This window comes from Podarcis gaigeae (assembly GCF_964106915.1).
Source record: "Podarcis gaigeae genome assembly, chromosome: 1".
NCBI lineage: Eukaryota > Metazoa > Chordata > Lepidosauria > Squamata > Lacertidae > Podarcis > Podarcis gaigeae.
The window spans coordinates 92,976,364-92,996,641 of record NC_139678.1 but is presented as its reverse complement, the minus strand read 5'-3'; the positions used below and the strand labels follow the sequence as shown (position 1 = coordinate 92,996,641).

At 40.6% G+C, this 20,278-nt stretch overlaps 1 protein-coding gene and 1 long non-coding RNA gene across 20 annotated transcripts in view; one reads left to right on the top strand and one right to left on the bottom strand.

Annotated features, from left to right (window-relative positions):
• KALRN (kalirin RhoGEF kinase) overlaps nucleotides 1–20,278 on the bottom strand; it is a 523,049-nt gene that overhangs the window by 142,557 nt on the left and 360,214 nt on the right. For 17 of the 19 annotated variants that reach the window (XR_014560170.1, XM_083722227.1, XM_083722230.1 and 14 more), the window contains 8 exons: nucleotides 13,242–13,361; nucleotides 10,680–10,898; nucleotides 9,595–9,744; nucleotides 7,659–7,773; nucleotides 4,521–4,636; nucleotides 3,411–3,533; nucleotides 2,190–2,372; nucleotides 649–767 (listed from right to left, as the gene is read on the bottom strand). Coding sequence is in view for 18 of the 19 variants with exons in the window: in XM_083722227.1 (XP_083578353.1) it covers nucleotides 649–767; nucleotides 2,190–2,372; nucleotides 3,411–3,533; nucleotides 4,521–4,636; nucleotides 7,659–7,773; nucleotides 9,595–9,744; nucleotides 10,680–10,898; nucleotides 13,242–13,361 (1,145 nt within the window). In the remaining variant the exon portion in view is untranslated. The remainder of the gene's footprint in view (nucleotides 1–648; nucleotides 768–2,189; nucleotides 2,373–3,410; nucleotides 3,534–4,520; nucleotides 4,637–7,658; nucleotides 7,774–9,594; nucleotides 9,745–10,679; nucleotides 10,899–13,241; nucleotides 13,362–20,278) is intronic. The other 2 variants (XM_083722241.1, XM_083722246.1) reach the window with 1 other exon arrangement.
• On the top strand, nucleotides 4,589–6,633 carry LOC310825685. Its single transcript, XR_014555440.1, has 2 exons — nucleotides 4,589–4,677; nucleotides 6,412–6,633. It is a non-coding gene; the product is annotated as an uncharacterized lncRNA (long non-coding RNA).

Here is a 20,278-nt window from a genome sequence, read left to right as displayed (position 1 = left end):
AAAAACCTTTAGAATGCAGAGCGCCTCTTTTCCATGTCTTGCTCATTCACTGGCAGAATCTGAGAGTGGGCAGTCCTTAAATCTTCTCCAGCAGAGTAGATTCTTGATCCCCAGTCTGTGCCTCCCCTCTCCTTACTGCGCAAGGAAGGCTTGGGTAAAGGGGGACCGCCCTCCTCCCCGCTTTGCTCAGGCAAGGGTGTCCTGGCACCATGTCGCCTCCTCCAAGCCCTGCACCTCCTCCCCACTAGAGCCATGGCTGCCTTCCTCCGCTGAGGAAGTGCTGCTTCCCACAATCTTTGAGGGCTCTCTGTAATCCATCCACCTTTTCCCCTCTTGCTCCTGAGCCAATGGCAGTTCCCTGACAGTTATATAAATCTGAGTTTCTATCTTGATAAATAAGAATAAATTAGCATTTAGTTACACACACATAGAGAGAAAAAACTATTACGTTTTTAATTTATCAGGCATGGACTTATCCCACATATCTTACTTCTCTCCAAACTCTGGTCTTTTGTTTGCATAACATTCCTGCAAGGATATCTCACCTGCCTCACAAATAGGTGGGCTTGGTGAATTGTTCACATGGAACTGCTGCTGTTTGTCATTCATGTGCTATGTTTTGTGAGGTGCCCATTTCCCACCACTTACTCTTTCTTTCTGGCTGACTTCCTTTTTTCTTCATTAGCTTCGTGATTGGCATCACGCAGCTTCACTTCGCGATCTGACAGACTTGCTGGAATGATGTCTAATTCCAGGTCCTTGTTATCCTGAAAAAGAGTAGTGTCTTGGATTTAAAACACATTTCTATGCTTTGTAAAAGTAAGCATATCTACAAAGTGAAAGAAAAGGCTATAGGGTTGGAAGAAAAGAAAAAGAAAAAGAAAAAGAAAAAGAAAAAGAAAAAGAAAAAGAAAAAGAAAAAGAAAAAGAAAAAGAAAAAGAAAAAGAAAAAGAAAAAGAAAAAGAAACAAACAGCTGCACATACAGATCTACTAATGACTGGCTAAATGCATCACATATTTGGCAGGTGGTAGGAGGGTTTCAGTCCTTTTCCCCAACCAATTTTCTAGGCTTCGTCAGTAACCCTTCCTCTCATTTGACTTCAGGAAGGGGATGGCTTTCCTCATGGGAATCCTGGGACACATCAGTGGTGGCAGCAAGCAGGCACATTTTGTCTGCTGTGCAATATTGCCTCTGAGGGTTGTACTCTACTTTCCCCAAATGACAGCATTTGCTCAAATTTCATAAATGATATTTATTTGGCACATCTTTATTGTATTATTCATTCAAATGAACCAGATCTGAATAAAAACACTGGCTTTGACCCCTGTGTGAGTAGAAGCACACTTTTGCTTGCACTAGGTAAGTGCCCAATTTTGCCAATCCCCCCTTTCTGCTGCAGTCAGCTTCATGGCATCCCATCCTATTCCAGAAGGCCTCCCAATCATCAGGAGCAGATTTTTAGGAGCCAAAATGGCCATAGCAAGAAGGTGAAGGTGACTGTCAGAGGAACTCACATATGGAAATTAGGATCCAATCCCTCTTTCTCATTTGAATGGTTCTGAAGTGAATTTTTGAGGCAATAATTAAAAGTTAACATTGCCCTGGCTTATACAGGGTAACCTAAATCCGCTCTTCACATGTCCTGCTGGCCGTAACAGAATGGGATGCAAAACAGTAGATTTACCCAGAATAGCAACCATTTAGCTCTGTGGGACTCAAGTCAAACATGTGCATACACAAGGCCAGTGCCAGAAACATGAAAAGCCTTGTAACAGGCCATGTGCAGCCCAGTAAAGTCTGCAGCTTTTCACAAGTAGCACCAGCTAGGAATTAATTACAGATTAATCATTGATTTGCCCTGCTATTTTGAATGAATTACCATTTTGTCTTATGTTGACTGATCATCATCTACATGAATTTATACCTGGAAGTCTACTTGATTACTCCTTATAGCAACTTCCTGGTCACCCAACCAATCATTCCCCTGTCATCTTGTCTAGCCTTTGTGTCACAAAGGAACAAATTTGTGTCACAAAATCCACACCTAGTGTGCTCTGTGTTATGCCACTGCAAGGTAAGGCTGGCTATGTAATGCATGAAAGCATTTTCACATAAGACAGTTCTAATTCCTCTTAGGTTTTTTTATTTGTTTAAAGTATGTCAGCAAAACATGTGACTTACAGTACCTCTGTATTGATTCCAAGAGCTTTTTCCAAAGAGTAGCGGTATTTCCCCATCCTCAGTGAAAAGTCCCGATAGCGTTTGTCGACGGTGGTAACCCATTTCCTAATTTCAGTGGCATGAGTATGCCCTTTCTCTACAAAGCTATCAGCCAGCTGAATTAGAAGCTTCACTTTCTCCTTGGTTTGCTGCCCAAAAGAGTTTTCCTTGGTTATCATATCTTCCATGGACATTTTGTTCAATTTTCATTCACATAATAACCATATGGACCTCGTATTCTTCACAAGCATCACTAACACAAAATGTTCCTGAGATCTTTGGAGACATAGTGTAGGTGGAGTGCAATCTTTTCATTTATTATCTAAAATGGTTCTGAATTTCCCACTGCCACTCACTACTACTCAATGGAACTTAGTTGTTACAGGTTGCAATACTTTGCAGAATTGTTTGGTTCTGAAGCAATCTTTCGAAAGTGGCAATGTGAGCAGAGAGTAATAGCACCATTCTGCTTATGGGTGTTAATTTTGACCTGCTTGGTCAGAATTTCTCTTCAAATGGACACTGCGGCAGACAGGAATGGAACCTGTCAGGAAGAGATGAGCATGGGGATGTGGGTACAAAGTGATAGCAGGGAGACTGCAGAGCTTGATGTCCCCAAACAGGCAGATATTGGAATTTAGAAAACAAGGGCAGAATATTCTGAGGTCATTCTGAAGTTTGGTAGTTCTTTAGAAATAATTAATATCATTGGTCAGTATACAAGAGAACTCTGAAACTAGCTCCATTAGCAAAAGGGGGCTTTAGAGTTGTTTTCCTCAAGAAATTGTTCTCCATGCCACGTCACAAGCTCCTTTTGGATTTGAAGTGAGTTTTAAAAGACGTTTGTGATAATGCATGGAGTGAGCTTCCAAAGGAAAACAGGCCCCTTCTGTAAGCTTCAGTCTGCAATCCTATATACACTCAATGGGACTTGACACACATAAGATTGCATTATTAGTATTTTTTTTGGATCTCAGCCATAGAGTTCAAAATGGGGGGTGCATTTATAACATTCAGAGCTATTAAATATATCATGTTATACATTTATTTAGTAATAAATGATGCATGTAGATAAGTAATAGTGTAACTGAGACTAAATCCTGTGAGTTGTATACATTTACTACATTTCCTTAACTGAAACTACCAAAGGAAGCTCATGAAATTATAAAATCAATAGTAGGGTTTACCTTGGCAGGTACTTTGAATTCTCCATATTCTTTCAGAAGTTCCTGAGTTTCTTCTGCTGATTCCCCCATAGAGTTGTGAGTAGAAAGATAATACTCTCCTGTTTCCTGAATCCAGTCTAAGGCCTACAAATGGGAGGGTGGGGGACCAAATGAACAAAAACAAGGTGACTTGCTTTCACCCATGCAACCAGTTCTCATTGGCATATTTCAAAATTAATTATTCAAGTTCTTTTGCAGTTGAAGAGCACCACTAGCCCTCAGAAAAGAAGAAGCCTGACAGGCAGGCCTCAAATTCAAGTCTAACAACACTTTACACAGTAAACAAGCAAGCAAAATGTAGAACAGTAGGGACTGATTGTCCACTGCCTTGATTTTTATGTGGTCACAGACATTTACACACAATATATTTTTCCTTGCATCTGGTAAAGCAAGTGTGAGCTCATAATAGCTGAAGAGGTAATAATTTGTTAGTCTTTAAGGTGCTATGAGACTCCTTGCTTGATCTTGACTGTAGTAGTCTTGCAGGACTTCAGACTAGAAATCACTGCAGTGCAGACGCAGTGTGAGAAGTTGCCAATGTTAGGCTTCTCGTCACATCTGCCTCCCCCCGCCCCCCGGGTATATTGGCTCACCCTTCTTCTCCATCTACTGAAACAAGGAGAACTTCTGTTTTGCCCTACAACAGATGAGGTCTGAGACCAACTGCTAGGAGACCCAGGAAAGAAACAGGTGGGAGCAGTTAACAATTTCTCCCACAGCATTCAGCATGTACAAGGCAAAATGTTTATTTCTGGTTTGCAGTCTGGCAGCCTTATTCAGGCCAATGGCCTATCCAGCTCACACTGTCAGTTTCAACTAATGTCAGGTTTCAAACTAACTCTCCAGGGTCATTACCATTGTTGGCTGATGCAAAGGATTGAACATGGCATCTCATAACAAAAAGTTTTCCAATCTTGATTGATGCGAAGGATTGAACATGGGGTCTCATAATGCAAAGTCTGCAGTCCCTGAGATACAACCCTTCCCACAACTAATCTATTACACAGTCCATTATTACCTGTCAGCCGTAACAACAGAACAAGAGGGGAAAGCAGAGTTTTATTAAGCTACCTGCTTAGCACTACGCTCAAAGACCACATACTGCTGGCACTGATCTAATCGCCGTTTCTTCAAGGTCCAGAAGTGAAGAACTCTGTTCTCTCTCTGCAGCAGCTCACTCAGAATGGCTGCAGAGAAAAGGAGAATGGTTGTTACCCTCAGTGGCTCAGTGAGTACATGCAGACGCAAGTCAATGCAAATTCAACTTGCTTCTCCATCACAGTGATATAAGCTCCCTAGTATGAAGCACTTCAGAGTCAACTGAAAAAAAAATAATAGCAGAGAGTGGGCAGTCCTTAACACAAGGGGCTCACTAAGGGTGTGTGGACAAAAATCAACAGAAAAAATATTATATTCCCAACACATAGATACAGATACAGTGCAGAGCACTTCAGACCACACTGTTCAAAGCCCAAGCAACAGGAGTGGGGGAACAATTACAAGTCATACAGCTGACAACAGTTTAGATACCCAGTCATTAAATGTATCCTCATAAATGCAGAAGGAACAAGCACCATGCCTTGGCGCCAATAGTGGCCAGACTCACAAATGTCTACCTTGTACTTCCCACACTCACCTGCTCACTTATACAACATTTATTTCGAGCACAGTCAATGATGTCTTAGGCCTGGGGTGGACATACTATACTAAAACAAAAGGTATTTGACGATTCTGCTATTCTATTCCAGAGAGGCATCTTCATTTTTGTTCAATGGTATTACAATTTTAGGTCACCAAAGCCTCCCCTAAAATCAGTCCTATGAATTTTTCAGAATGCTCAGCTCACATTATTGATTTCTTAGAATTGAAACTCTGAAAAGTGGGCTGCAAGAGGTTCTTGTGGTACATATCCTTGAGCTGTGTCTAGACTCACAAATGAAACATTCCAACGGGATTCTTTTGAGGTACAAGCAAGGACCAGTCCAGGACATTTTGGTGGCTAAGGGGGCAAATTCAACTCATATTCTGGTTCACTAATTAATAGGGGGGATTATCAACAGATTCTTCTGTGCAAGCTTCAGTTAAATAAAATTCTATGGGGCGAGTGAAAGAGAATGTCCCAGCTTTTTCTGTCTGTCACAGCCAAGCTTACTAATTAAGGCAATAATTAGTAACTAATTAAGTGTATATCCCCTACAATGGTCTATTGATATTGGTTTTTTTGTTTTAATCCTGAATCACAGAATCATAAGCGTTGGAAGGGACCCTAGGGTCATTTAGTCCAACCTTATGCAATGCAGGAATCTCAACTGCAGTCCCCATTTGAAACCATACTGGACCCAGCTTAGTTTTGTAAATGTGCTAGTATTTTTACTTTTATGATGTTATTGGTTGGTTTTTATATTGTTGTAAACTGCTGTGTTATATTTTTATGATACAGTGGTATAGAAATATATTTATAAAAATAATAAGAGGACCTATGTCCACTGTGCAAAGTAGCCTACTCTCCTTGCTTGCCTCCTCATAGGAAAGATCTTATGTCTTAAAATGACAATGTGAGAGGCTGCCTAAAGTTTATGTCTGTTGCTTAACATGTATAAACAGTTCCATATATTTTAGTAAGCCTTCTCCCTAAAACTGTATCTTAAGAACCCAGCTTAATTGTGTGTGCATTTTTTTTAAAAAAGATACTCACGTATACGAGTGCAGACTATTTTTTTGAGTTCTTGAGCAATATTAACCAAAGAAATATAGATTTTTAAAGTACAGATTTTATGTTAGGCAGCAGCATTTTCAACCCCTTTAGTGATAGCAACTGTATGGCGCACTCGGTATCAAACTACATAATTATTATTGCCCTACACTGTCATTGATCTGTTCTTTTCTACAGCTCTAAAAGTAATCCAATCAGAGATGAAAAATGGCTTAGTTCTGCAGATTTACTTTAGTTCATTTTTATCAGCTCCTCACAGAATCAAGGAACAGATTAGCAACTGGTGGATTACAGCTACAAAAGAAAGCAGGGGATGCATCACCCCAGACTCCTCCAAGAATATATCATCACCACAGCAGCCCATGTTCATTTGAACATATGAAAGAGGCAAGCATAAGAAGGTCATTCTATTGGTCACTGTAGCTAAATAGCTAAGAAAGAGAAGCAGACATTGAACTCTGAGAAAAGTGACCACGTTGTGAATTTCAATTTTGGCTTGTCTTGGAAGAAGAAGGGTGGTATGGAAGCCTGATTAATACTCTGCAATAGCTCCAAATGCCAAAAAAACAAACAAACCCAGTATAATAACCTGTTCTGTCCTTGAATGTAGTATGAGACAGACACTTTCTGCCCACTGCTTCCTGAAGTGGAAGGAGTTAAGGGATTGTCCTTTCAACCGAAGGAAATACTATTTACTGCAGCTCTTTGTAGCTAAACTGCCCACATTTTCAGTCTTTCTCCCCCCCCCCCACCGCCCCAAATTAGATTAGTAATTAATTGCTTTCAGATTCCATAACTAAGCTCTGAATCAGATGGGATGGTTTCTCTTTTACACCTGTAGGCAGTCTGCAAATAAGAAGGAATCTGTATATGCACAGTAACCTTCCCCTTCCTACAAATCCATCACTGCTCTCCTCTTACCTCTTTTGCTTTAAAAAAAATTTCAAATGACTACTAGGGCATCACTTAGATCATGTAGTAAAATGAGATAGTCTTAAAGAAGCTTGAACCTGCTATGATTTTAGTACCCACACCCTGACACATTTTGAAGTGGAGGCTTACAGTATGGATTGATATGAGAGAAGCACATGATAGGGGTAATAGAGAAAGGATCTTAATGACTACTACTTTAAAAAATACTCTAAACATATTAATAGGAGAAGTATTGCCTATAGATTTAATGGAATTTCTATTGTTCTAATGACAGATGATGGCACACTGGTAAATTTATATGCAAAACACTTCATTAGATCCACTCCTAAGATTTCTGAGCCAGCGCAGAAATGAAAAAGACGCTGCCATTTTCATACCATCTGCTTGTATTCTAATCTTATTCTGTTCAGCAGAAAAGGTGCACCTGTAATTATTATGTGGCAAATTTAATCCGGTGTAAGGAAGCATCAGTGGTGAACACAAGGGTCATCCATGGGTGTGTGGTATATTTCTAAAGCCAAGCTGCCATTCCATTAATGCATCTCCCCAACAAACACACTGACCTTTGACTTGTTGCTCAGGTCCCCTCGTATGGCTCACTCCCCCTGGCATGCTGACGTTGTTTCGGTGAATGTACTTGAGAAACACTTCTGCATTCCTTCGTGCTAGTGTGCAGGCCTGTGGGCAGTAAACAACACCCCCCACCCCCAAGCACAACAGTTACCCTTTTGACAAGTGAATCAGAAGAATAAAACACAGAGGAACCACTGAACTGTGACATGAGCTTCTTTTCTCATTTGACCTCTGAAGGATGTTGACGTGCATGAGAAAACACTGAGAAACTCAGACTGCAGTCACACACATCCATCATCTTGGGAATGGGTATGACATGAGAGAAAATGCTATGTGGAAAAAATTGGCTGATTCCAGTAGAAAAGCAAAAGCTTAACACCGCTAGTGGGAGATTGTACATCTTGATCTTTATTCCAGAAGGTGATAGTTGATTTATTCTGGAATGCAGTCTTTCAAAAACACACCATTACATTATCTGTATGCAACTTTGAAAAGCAAAGGTGTTAAGAATTATTTAACATTTATATACAAGCTATGGCTTGCTGAGGTGAGGATCTAGGGATGCATGGAAGAAAGGCCAGTCATTTCTTGCCATTGCATTCCTGCAACAGAATATACAGTGGCCAGGAACTTGTCCTTATCCTTGCCATATCCTAGTCATAACAATTGTTAATATACCACAGTACCATGTATCCCAGAGACAGCCAATGCGGTGTCTTCCAGATGACAGTGGACACTCCCAACAGCCCCAGCCAGCATGGCCAGTGATCAGAGATGGTGTGAGTTCTAATTCAGCAACATCTGGAGGGTACCACATTGTCCGTTCCCCTGGTCAACCCTGCCTGGCATCAGTTTTCATAAGTCAAAAGGTAGTGATCTTTTCCAGCTCTGAATTCCTTTTAACTAGCAGTTCCTGGAATTGAATCATACTACTGTCAACATGTAAATCATGTGCTTGACTACTGAGCTTTGAATTTTTCCTCCTACTGCAGCTACTCTGAGCCAGATAAATGAGATCTCGGAGAAAGGGAAACAATAAGGGCAGGAACAAAAGAGGCACCTTGAGTTCTTTACCCTTTCAATGTGAACTCTGCTTAGAAGACCAAGAGCAGAAGAAAACAGTTGTTCCTGTCCTCGCTGGCAGTTTAATCACCCCAACTCTCACACATGTTCTTCAGAAATTATGTAACCAAACACACATCTACCCAGAAACAAAACCAACTACTGATATCTGCTCAAAGCCACATTCTCTCATGCTTGGTTAGTAGGCCTCTACTCCTTTTTAATGCCAAAGAGCAATGAAACATTACGAACCCTTGTCTCTCCATCTGCTAATTGTACCTGGCCTTTTGCAACACTAAAGAGTTGGCTCAAATGAGGCACTGGAATCCAATGCACAAGGCACTGCCCACATGAGCAGGCTATTCATGTGAAGGATGTAACAGCACAGCAGATTAATATGAGCTCTTCTGTTCCCTTCCATGAATTGAAAAAAAATCACAAGTTGTAATTCTTTCAGGCCATGAAAGGGAAGGAGCAAGCTGATACAAGCTGGTCGGTCCCACATTACACTGCCTGTGGAAGCAGCCACTTGTATGGGCAGAATATCCATTTTTGTAGTGTTGGAACTGCTGTCAAAATGAGGATTGAGGGGGGGGGGAGGAATTGGGAAATCTCTATTCTGGAGAAAGATTGTGCAAGTTGTCCAGTCATAAAACATTTAGAGAAAAGCTACACTATGACTGCATGCAAAAACCATGTTGTTCTTACGATTCCCATAAAATTATATTCAGGTATGTTCTATATGGAAATGACTGTGCACAGAACATCATCTGCATGCTCTGCTGACAGGTTTCCACCACAGCTATTTTCACAGTTACCAAAAAAATAAAAACAACTAAAGAAAAGAGGAAGGCTAGAACAGACCTTGAGAAAGGCTTCTTTTTGTTCCAGGTGTTTGCTGATTAAGGGGATGACATGGTCTATTTCAGATGCTGGCCCAAGCTTATCCCGACCTCCACACCAGTCTTCATCTCTTCGATATTCCTGTTCCAAACTCTCTAGCACACTGCAAACCTGAGGCATAAGGACACAGTACTTCAGCTATAAAAGCTACATCCAGAAACATAGAAAAACTACTATAAGTCCATTAACCTAGAAAGCTAACAAAAGACAAGAAAAGGAGAGATTCACAGACAAATGTTATATGGGCTTCCTAACTCAGAACATACTAGTTTGGGAAATATTAATTGACCTTTTAAAGAGAAAATTCCAACCTAATTTGCAGGCCCTGTAGCTGATGAAGCCTATTTCCTAATGTGGATTTTTTATGATGTAGAACTTTAGGATTCCAAGTTGTGCTAAAACTACAGAAGAAAAATAATATATTGGTTTGTAGGTTTGAGACTCACCTGGTCTCATGAAATGGTCTCTTTGTCTGCCCAGCTGACAGTGGGGCAACAAGTCAGCATTTGTCAGCTATGGTGCTAAGCTAGCCAGTTCTCTTATTTGTGAGTCAAGGGCATCAAATTTAGGACTGATGCCTTGGAAATGGCTTGAGATGTATTTTAATTGTTTAGGTTTTTGTGCTCAAACCGTGCAAGAAAATCCTGGGTTGCAGGTAGTTAAGTTATTCATACAGAAAATTCATGTATCGGTAATACAGTCTGAATCGATGTTGACCACACTCACTGTCAATGCACTTTCATACAGTGCATTGAGCAACAATATGCATCCATTGTGGAGAAGGCCGAGCCAAAAGCTCAAAATTTGTTTTGGCTCAAAACTTTGGAGGTTTGGAGGGGATCCCAAATCTTGGGATTTGTAGTTAATGAATCTCAATCTAGGACTATGTAAGATTCAGACAGCATCAATGAATATGTGGGCAATATAAAGATGTGTCTAGCTCAGAGATTTGAAGTCACAGCTGCCCTAAATAAAATGTTATGACAATAAATACTATGGGATTTTTTTAAATAGTTACAAGTATCACTGCACATAATTCGGCTCACCTGCTCTGAGGTTTTATAAAAAGCGACAGATGCATTAACCAGCTTCAGTCTGTCTTCCATCTTCAACATTAGTTGCTGCCAGTGCAGTGCCACCTTTTCTGCGCATTCCCTTATGGCATCAGCATCGTAGTGCCCAGCCTGCAGCAATACCTCCGCCTTCTGCTGCACCTGGAGGGCACTCTGGTGCGTCTTCTGCAAGGAAGTGGCATGAAAGAGGGACTGTGTATGAGGGGAGGAAAGAGAGATTTGTACAGATGTGCCAGACATATGGTAAAAAGAGGTGATGTGAAGCGTGAGAATGAAAATGCGAGAGAATGAAACATTTTTAGTGTTTTCCACAACCAACAGATTCTCTTCAGTAAACATTTTGCAGATTCATACGGGCATATTTATTTTTATTCCTGATATATTATCAATATTTATACCCCATTCTTCTATGAAATATTCAAGGCAGCTTTTAAACAAAGGTAACAACGGCATTATTAATAATCTCCACTACACTTCTAATGCAATCACTGATTTAAAATCTTTGTTATTTTCCTTCCTCACAACCCTGGAACGTACAACACCATTTTAAGAAAGATAATTTAGGAAGTATGGCCACAATACAGGTTTTGTTCATTGCAATAAATCAAGCTTTTTAAACCCCTAAACTTGAAAATTAGTTCAAGAGTTTCTTCTAACACCATGTTGAATTGCATAGTGCATAAAAAGCAGTAACCCCCCCACTCCTGAAATACACATTCTGAAAATGCCCAGATACCATTAGTTGGGGGTGGCTGCCCAGATGATAATGAGAATGCTTGTTTTTAAAAAAGATGTCAAAGAATTTGCATTGGAAACCCCATCAACAGTTTGACCTTCCCTGCCTCACTGTATGCTTTTCTGGATGCTAGTTACATGCTGAGATTTTAAGCACCATCAATATTTAATCTGGTATTCCCATCTCTGAACAAAATTCTTTTCTCCCATTGGCAGCATGAGAACCCATGTCTCACTGTGGGCCTCTTAGTTAATACCAAGTACAAGCATCTCTGAAGTGTGGAAAGCTGTGCTAACAGGAAATGTGTATTCTGCTCCACAGAGGTGCCTGGTTAAGGCTGCCAAGATGCAGCTGAATGGTAACCTCCTCCGCTGTATGATAAAAGGCTTCCCTTCCCTATGGGGTTTGCCAATATGGCAGGATAATGTAAAGTCTTGTCAGATGCTCATTAAGAGATGATTAATACCTCTACAGAAAAGTGACTTATTTATTCCTGTTATGGGAAGTTCTAATAACATCAACAATGGTCACATACCAAGACAATGCTAATTTATTTCAGATTAATCAGAAGAGGGAAGAAAATACAATTTCCTGGTTTGTTTATTTTTAATTTACAGTTTTTTCACATATGACAATAAAAGTCGCTTTGGACCCACCCCTGTTGACCTATTCGTGTGCATATGTGAGTGCTACTAATGTGAGAAAAAACAGACTTTAAAAAACCCACCCAGGATAACTATTCTAGCCCATGAAGGCTTTAACTTGACATTGCATTTTGCAGATGGGAATTTTAAAAAGAACCACCGCCATGGTGCCATGTTATTACAACCACTAAAGTGAACAGTCACTTCTAGTACCTCTGACTCCATCCATAAGCAAATGCTGGAGTGGAAAGCTCCAAACTTCTAAGTAACAAGGGTGACCTAATGCAGAGAAATAACTATCTCTTGGCCTTGCCTACATTACAGGGTTACTATGAGGATAAATGGAGGAGCATGGAGAACGATGTATGCTGCCTTGAATTCCTTAAAAGAAAGGCAGGATATAAACATAATAAATAAATGGCAATTGTTTCCAAGTGACTAATACAGCAGGGTACATACTGCTCTCCTGCTTTTGACTATCTGTCCCAGTCTTCAAGCCAAGGGTGAGGAACCTGTGGACCTTCAGTGTTGCTGAACTAAATAATGACACAATTTATGCTCACTGCATACTTCTTTGGCCCTCACATATTCATTCCAGTCAGTGCCTATTTAACCTCTGAACTTTTGTTCTGTTGCAACAAATCAGACTGATGCTTTGACAGGCCTGTGTATGTGCATAAATGCGCCCTTAACCTAATTCCTCTCCAACCAACAAAACAAGCCTGTAAGAGGATAAAAGGTTTCTATCAGTAGTATTGCCTATCAAAACCTAAAAATGCCCAATGCAGAGGTAGATAGAGGTACTATTCAAGTTTTGTAAAGGCTTAAAAGAAACCCAAAGCTCCAATCTTTAAGTTCACTTCCATGAATATTTGCCTTTTGGGTGTTAGTTTATATTTTTCCTGAACCATTTGCAAGGAATTACAAAGGTGGTATGGGAAATGAGCAGCTTCTTTCATGTATTGTGATTTTTGTCAAGTAACAGGAAAGCTTAGCTACTGATAGTAAATTATCTGTTACAATTGTAGTCTCCTCCCACTGTTAAATAGCATCTTGTTTTTGTCCCCTTGCACTTTCATCACCATTAAATTTCTGCCCAAGGAGGTGGCCTCATCTTTGCAGAAGGGGAAATCCGAACGTGCCTATTATGGTTACCTCTATGGCCAGCTGGAACTGCTCGTGCTCTCTCTGGAGCTGCTCAGCTTCTGACAGTGAACTTGCATTGACAAGGCTGGCATTGAGCATTGATTCTCCATTCCGGATCCAGCCAAGGACCTGCCAGAAAAGAAAGAAAGAAAAGACACCTTGAATGATAACCTATGATTAGCATAGTTAAGCCAAAAGGCTCTGTACCTCAGATGTGTTCTTCTTCACCATTATGCTTCACACAGCATGTTCTAAGTTACTTGAGTTGAGAGAGAGTCTGAAACCAAATCAGAAGATTGGAGTCCTAAGCACACCCAGTCCAAGGAGGACAAATGGCCACAAGCCATTTATTGACAAGCATGTATTTACAGTAGCTCCTGTGGTGCACTAGACACACACACACACACACACACACACACACACACACACACACACTCTTTATACAACTCATGCATGTCTTCTTTCACTAAAAATATTATTTTTGCTTATGGAAACTCAATATTTGTGCATATGCAGCATATACAATTTACCTACGAACAATTTTTCTCCCCTGAGATGGGCCAAATCTCACCAAAAGTAATTGCCCTGAGTTGGTTTTGGCACACTATTTTAATATTTTATTTAATTTTTTAAAGAAATATTCCTGCTCTACTTTCTCTGCTATTCATGAAGTCTTAAACTGTTACTTTAAAATATGTAAGGTCCTTTGGCTTTTAGAAAATCTTAATATATGGATGAAGGAACCATGAGAATTGAAAATCAATAAACAGGTATCTTTTATTTGCTTCTTTGATGCCAGCTGTTTAGCATTTTGGCACTACATCTTAAATGTACATCTTTGTACCTCTGAGGCCTAGAAACTTACTTTATGATTTTAATTGAAAATGAGATTCTTCAGATTTTAATAAGAGCCTGTGGGTCACATAATAGCTTCAGGCACCACATGTGGCTCACTCGCCAGATGTCATTCATTGCTTAATGGGTAAGAATGCAACTTAATTCTGAACGCAAGTTCCCATGCTGAATATTTACACTTCTAGATATATTTTCCCAGTACTTGCTAGAACAGTTACTACAATAGTTGGAAACAGTGCTGCATTATTTTCAAAATGTTGAGTTTCTTTTTCCTTTTTCTTTTGTCTATATATAAACAGATTCATCCATTTCACAAATAGAAACAGCCTATATTTATTTCATGATCAAAAGTGTTTATTAGCTACATGGCTTTGAAATCCAGTGGCTTCTGTTCAATATTCTCACTAGCAGCCCTACTGCAATCCCCTTCCCAGCTGAGACTCACGGAACTACCCCCCCCCCCAGTACATCATATATTGCTCTCATCACCACAATTTACCATCCTTAAAGAAATCAGTTGTCATTAGAAACGAAAAGAAGTAACTAGTCAATATGTTTCAATTACACCTGTTTGCATGGAGGCGCTGACTGCAGATTCTGCAAGTGGGTTCCTCAAGAAATCCATCACCACCCCTACCCCACCATCCAGTTTAATGCCAAATTTGATGTAATTGGTATCACATTCCACAAAAAGCAACAAAAAAACCCCCAAAAGCAATTGGGATACACTAGGCTTCACAACATTAACGTAAATTCCTCTGTAAAGAAACCCCTGCAAAAGAAAATAAGAGAGAGGCATAGGTGAAAGACTAGGCTCACAGAAAAAAACAAGGAGAAAACAAATCAGAAAACCACCAAAATGCCAGGTGAGTTACTGAACTCAAAGTAAATAACGGAAGGGGTCCAATGTATCCCAGTAGCTAATGTCTAATTTACCCCTACGAAAAGATACCTCAAGAAATTTCCACCACCTCAAAAATATCTATGATAAATTAGAAACAACTCTTGAAAATTTGCATTATGAAATCGTTTAAAACTTCTATGTAAAGATAAATCTAGCTTGGGACAGAATTTAACCCTAAGGACAGAATCTGTTTTTGAGGTCCAACTGACCTGTGCAGCACTTTGTAGTGGGTTTGCTTTCTACATACAGGATGGAATGGAATTGGGGGTGGGGTATGTTTTTAAGTATTTCAAACAGCTTCTGAGTTCTACAGCAACTCTACAGCAAGTTGGGGTTTTCTTTGTTTTGTTTTTTTGGTGGGGGGGGCATTAATCTCTCTATCTCTCTATCTATCTCACCACCAGCACTGCTATTGCACTTTTGTTACTATGTGAGCCTACAGTTAAGCACAACTAATCAATACCAAGAATATGAAACTCTGTGTCTAATTGCCAGCTACTTGGTGATCAATATCTTTTCTGCATCACCAGCTTCTAACTGTCTGGCTTGTTACTGACTTAAACAGACAAGAAGTGTAAATAACACAAGTGAACAGGATTACAGTATAAATTATCCCAGATCACCTTCAGTCACCAAAATCAGGGCCAGCTCTGAGAATCAATCTGAAGTCACTAAATGCAGTCTGGGATAAGTTTATAACCCACAGCTTACGGAATAAAGGCCACCAGTGCCAGATCATCTGCCTACAGTATTAATTGATTTGTTTACACTGATAACCTTTTTAAAAAATATCTTTTTACATAGCCCTTAAACTGATCCCTACAAGCAGATGGTCTGGATTAGTGAGAGTCTAGAATAAACATTTAATGAGGACTGTAGAATTGAATTAACTATTGGGAAACATACTGGGTAGAGAGACCCACCCATGCAAGGTGAGGGTTAAAAAAAAGGAAGTGAGTTTAACACTTGAGTAAGTACAATCAGGAGATATTTTAGTTGAAAATGTAACTGAAAGAGCATAATGTGGCTTCTCCTAATGATGGTCTGGTACCCTTCCAAAAGGAACATAAGCTTCAGTCACCAGAATGTGATTTAAGGAAACTCTTAACTTTGGGGAGTTGAAACAAAAGAGGAACATGCACTCCTATTTTCTGTCATATGTGGGCAAGCAATCCCACTCCCTTTTCTGTTGAAACTGTTTCACACTGACAGGATCATACCAAATTTAGGGAAAATGTATCTTAAAGAGCAAACAAAGCAAAATGAGAAGCCACCATCAGCACATGCGTGCATACACACACACACACACACACACACACACATTCTGGCCAGTTGCCAAAAGAATATTGTTATGATTAATCCCCCCCCCCCAAATCACCTGGCATGCATAAATGGAGGAAGCTGCCTCAGACCATTGGTCTATGTAGCTCAGTATTGTCTACAGTGAGTGGCAGCAGATTTCCAAGGTCTCCAAGAGGAGACTTTCCAAGTACTGCCTGCAGATGACAGACAGATACCAAACCTGGAACTCTCTGCATGCAAAACATGAGGTCCACCATCGAGTGATAGTCCCTCACTGCAACTTTGTGTGATGCAGCCCCAACGCTAATGCTAATAATACTCTAAAAACATTCTTAAAAAGTAGTTTTGAGCAATACTGTGTGTGTTTAACCACCCACTATTATCCAAATCACATACTTTTTATAAAGCCATTGGGGAAGTATTTGAGTCTTGTAACAGTGATGAAGCACTACACCCAATTCTTTGTTCAAAATGCACACCACCTGTTTTTCTTTTCTTTTTTTAAAAAGAAAGAAAACAACTTCAGAGCTGCAGTACACACAATTGTGCACAGTGTATAGCTGACCCCTAAAATGTAGACTAGCGATCAGCACAGCAGACCATTTTATTTTAATTTTACACCTGCCTGTTCTAGCAACAGGAAAGGCAGCTAAATGTTGCATGCAACAGCAAAACTGGTTATGACCTTAGCAACATGGAGTGGTGTTGTGAGTCATTCTTCACTTTTTCACATGTTGATAAAACCTCAAGTTGCCATTGCATGTGTGCATAATATATAAAAATGACACTTCAACTCCCCACTCTTTAAATAGTTGGTGCAGTTCTCAAGCCAATGATATTTAGATACAGTACATAAGATGACTGCAACATTCCTCCCCCTTCCTTATATACATTCCATTGTTTAAATGTAGAATACATAACACTTGGATTAGTCTTGATCTACCACATATTGATACCTGCCCCATAGAGTTGGGATGTAAGCTTGATGCAACAAAACTGTGGGGAGTCATACACTATCATTTTTCACTTGCTAGATAAATTTGCACTTGCATCAGGAATTGTACATTTTACATAGCCTGAGAAGAAATGAGGTGTCATTTCATGAGAGCAAACTGAAACAGACGATGATCTACTGTGACAATTTGACTTCCTTCATACTGCAAACTGCTTTGGGCCAATGCATTCATAGACAATAGGCCTTATATATTACAAATGATGGATTTTGAGATGTATGTCAAATGATAGTTTGGCTGTATGGCTACCTTAACACAAAAGTGCCATTTTTTCACCCAGCCTAGTAAGAGAAACACCATGGTGCATCTGCAACAGCAAAACCAGATGCCTTCATCTGCCCCAGCTGCAACAAAACATGTCTCTCCTGCATCAATTTCTACAGCCACACCAGGCACCGCAAGCTTCCAACATTTGACTTCACCCTCAAAGGTACACTCCTCCCAAGACAGATGGATTGTTGGTTTCTGCTTCCTCACTGAGCAGAGAATGCATGTCACAAGACATTCTTTTGCATTCCACAGTCCAAGTTACTGTTGGGTTCCCACGGGAATGGGAGACTGGATGTGATGTACACTGGTTTCCTGTTTTTCAGTGTTCTCTCGGTGTTCTTTGTTTCCGAGGGGAGTTGCTTCTCTGCTCTCACATAGGCAAGATGCATGTTTGTATTCTCTCAGCATAGAGTGTAAATAAACTTTAGCAATGTAGCACATTTACCTACTTATCCTTTCGTTGCTGGACTACTCTGCTTGGGCTCAAGATAAGATGAGCCTGTATCAGTTCCAGATGGGCAGGAGCTGATCAAAATCTCACATGGATGTCAACAACAGTAAGAGAACCACCTCCAGGGGATGAAAACTGAAGCCAAGAATGGTTTCACATGACTCAGGCCATGACACTACATACGTGTATCAGGAGTAAGTCCCACTGAAGTCAGCAGGGTTAACTTCTCCCAAGCATAGGATTGTGCTGTTAGTTGTGGGACAAATGCCACTAGTGGCCAGAATGAGAAATTTGTTGTGCTACACTACAACAACTCCTTTATGTTCTGATGAGCCTTTAAGCAAATAGGATAAAGGAATTTGCAGTTACTCATCCACATTTTCTAGAGACATTAATTACTCTTTACATCATCTTGGAAACTTAATACATGTCCTCCTTTGCAAAGCTCTTCATAAATGAAATTTGTCTGGAGGATTCAGGGATAATAGTGATTGTGCTGATCATCATCATCATAGGGTAGAGCATTTAAGCTACTACAATTAGGAAATGTTACAGTAATCTCCTAAAGCGTTTGCTGAAAAATGAAGGAATAGGGATTAACCTCTTTCCTATAGCTTTGTGTATCCATCTAGTACCTTTTCCCATTCTCTCTGGGAATCTCCCATGAAAATCCAGGCATTAGCTTAATTGCCATAAACACAGTAAGAATAGGGACAATTGTGGTTCGAGGACCCGACCCCCGCGAAGTAAAATGAAGACACAGGGACACGTGATATAAGGTTAATGGGCTAGAAAAGGCCACAACTTTATTGATTACAGCAATGAAAAGGTATTGGCTTAGGCATTGGATCGCGAAACAAGTGGGTTTATTCACCAGGGGTTCATCACCTGTTGATGCTAATCCAACTATAGGCTCACCCCTGATGTCACCGAGGGTCGTGCCATGGCCTCCCGCCAAGCAGGCTTCGGATGGAATACACGACCGCCAGATTCCATTAACGGAATACCCCTAGAAATTGAAGGCATAGGCGATGGCCACACCTAGCACTTCGACACACCACAACACATTATTCCAATGCCTAACCTACCCACCAATACCACCAAAAAGTTGTGACGATTGCTACGAGGTAGGCGAAAAAACCAAAAAGCCTAATGCCAAATGGAAAAACTCCTACCAGGCCCCCCGGGCAACCGGGGCGACCAACCTAAGGTCCATAGCAAGGCCAATGACCTAAGCCCTAACTCAAAGGGAGTGGAGGGTGGGTGACTCGCCCAGGACGACAAAGAGAAATGAGGACGGGGGGGAGGCTGGCACTGCAGCATAAAGGCTGCTGGACACGCCCCCCCCATGGCACCTGGTTGGACGGCCACTGGGGGGGCGTGAGTGCCAGCCAGGTGAGCTGGAGGCAGGGGGCAACGCCCCCTGCTAGGAGCGGTGCTCGGGCTCCCGTCCACAACCACTCCCCTCTCTTTCAGGGAGAAGAGTCTTTGTGGAAAGACATTCCAGCAGTAGGGCTGGCCAAGGAAATGAGGCACATCAACCCAAATCTGTCTCATCTATCTGCTGAGGCGGGGGTTGAATCTTCCCTCAAGGTTACAAATATTGGTACAATTAAGGAGGCCAGGTTTAGCAGATTTAACCTTTAAATATGATATAAATGTTGGAGACATTTCCATTCCATCATCCAGAGTTTGAAAATTTGGGCTCAGTGCTTCTAAGTACATGTGCCGCAGTGTACCTTTCCTTTGTTAAGGTGAAGTGTGGTGCTTGTCCTCCATTGGACAGAGTACCTTGAAAATGAGCTGTGTAACTCCCCCACCATGGGTACTTTATTTATTCATTTACAGTATTTACATACTGCCTTATAACAAATGACACTGGGTACTCCTTAATAAAAAGCCATGCACTTGTGGCTGGATATAGCTTTGTGCAGGCTAACAGCATCCTCCAGGCTCTATAGTCTGATGTTGCTGTTATGCAACACCAGGTCAGTAAGTAATAAGACCTTCCCATCAATGGATGAGGGAACCAAACTAGCTTGCATCACTGAGATCGAAAAGGGTGAACTGGATGGAGTGTGTCTGATTTGCCTGTCTATTTACCCTCCCTGCCAAAATATGAGAAGCCCCATCAGTGTTGGCATTCTGCTGCATTCTGAAAACAGACCTGTAGTTTTAACTGTTTTTAAGTGTTTTAATTTGTGTGTTATGCTTTTTAATTGCTTGTTTTATTGTATACTTTAAGGATGAT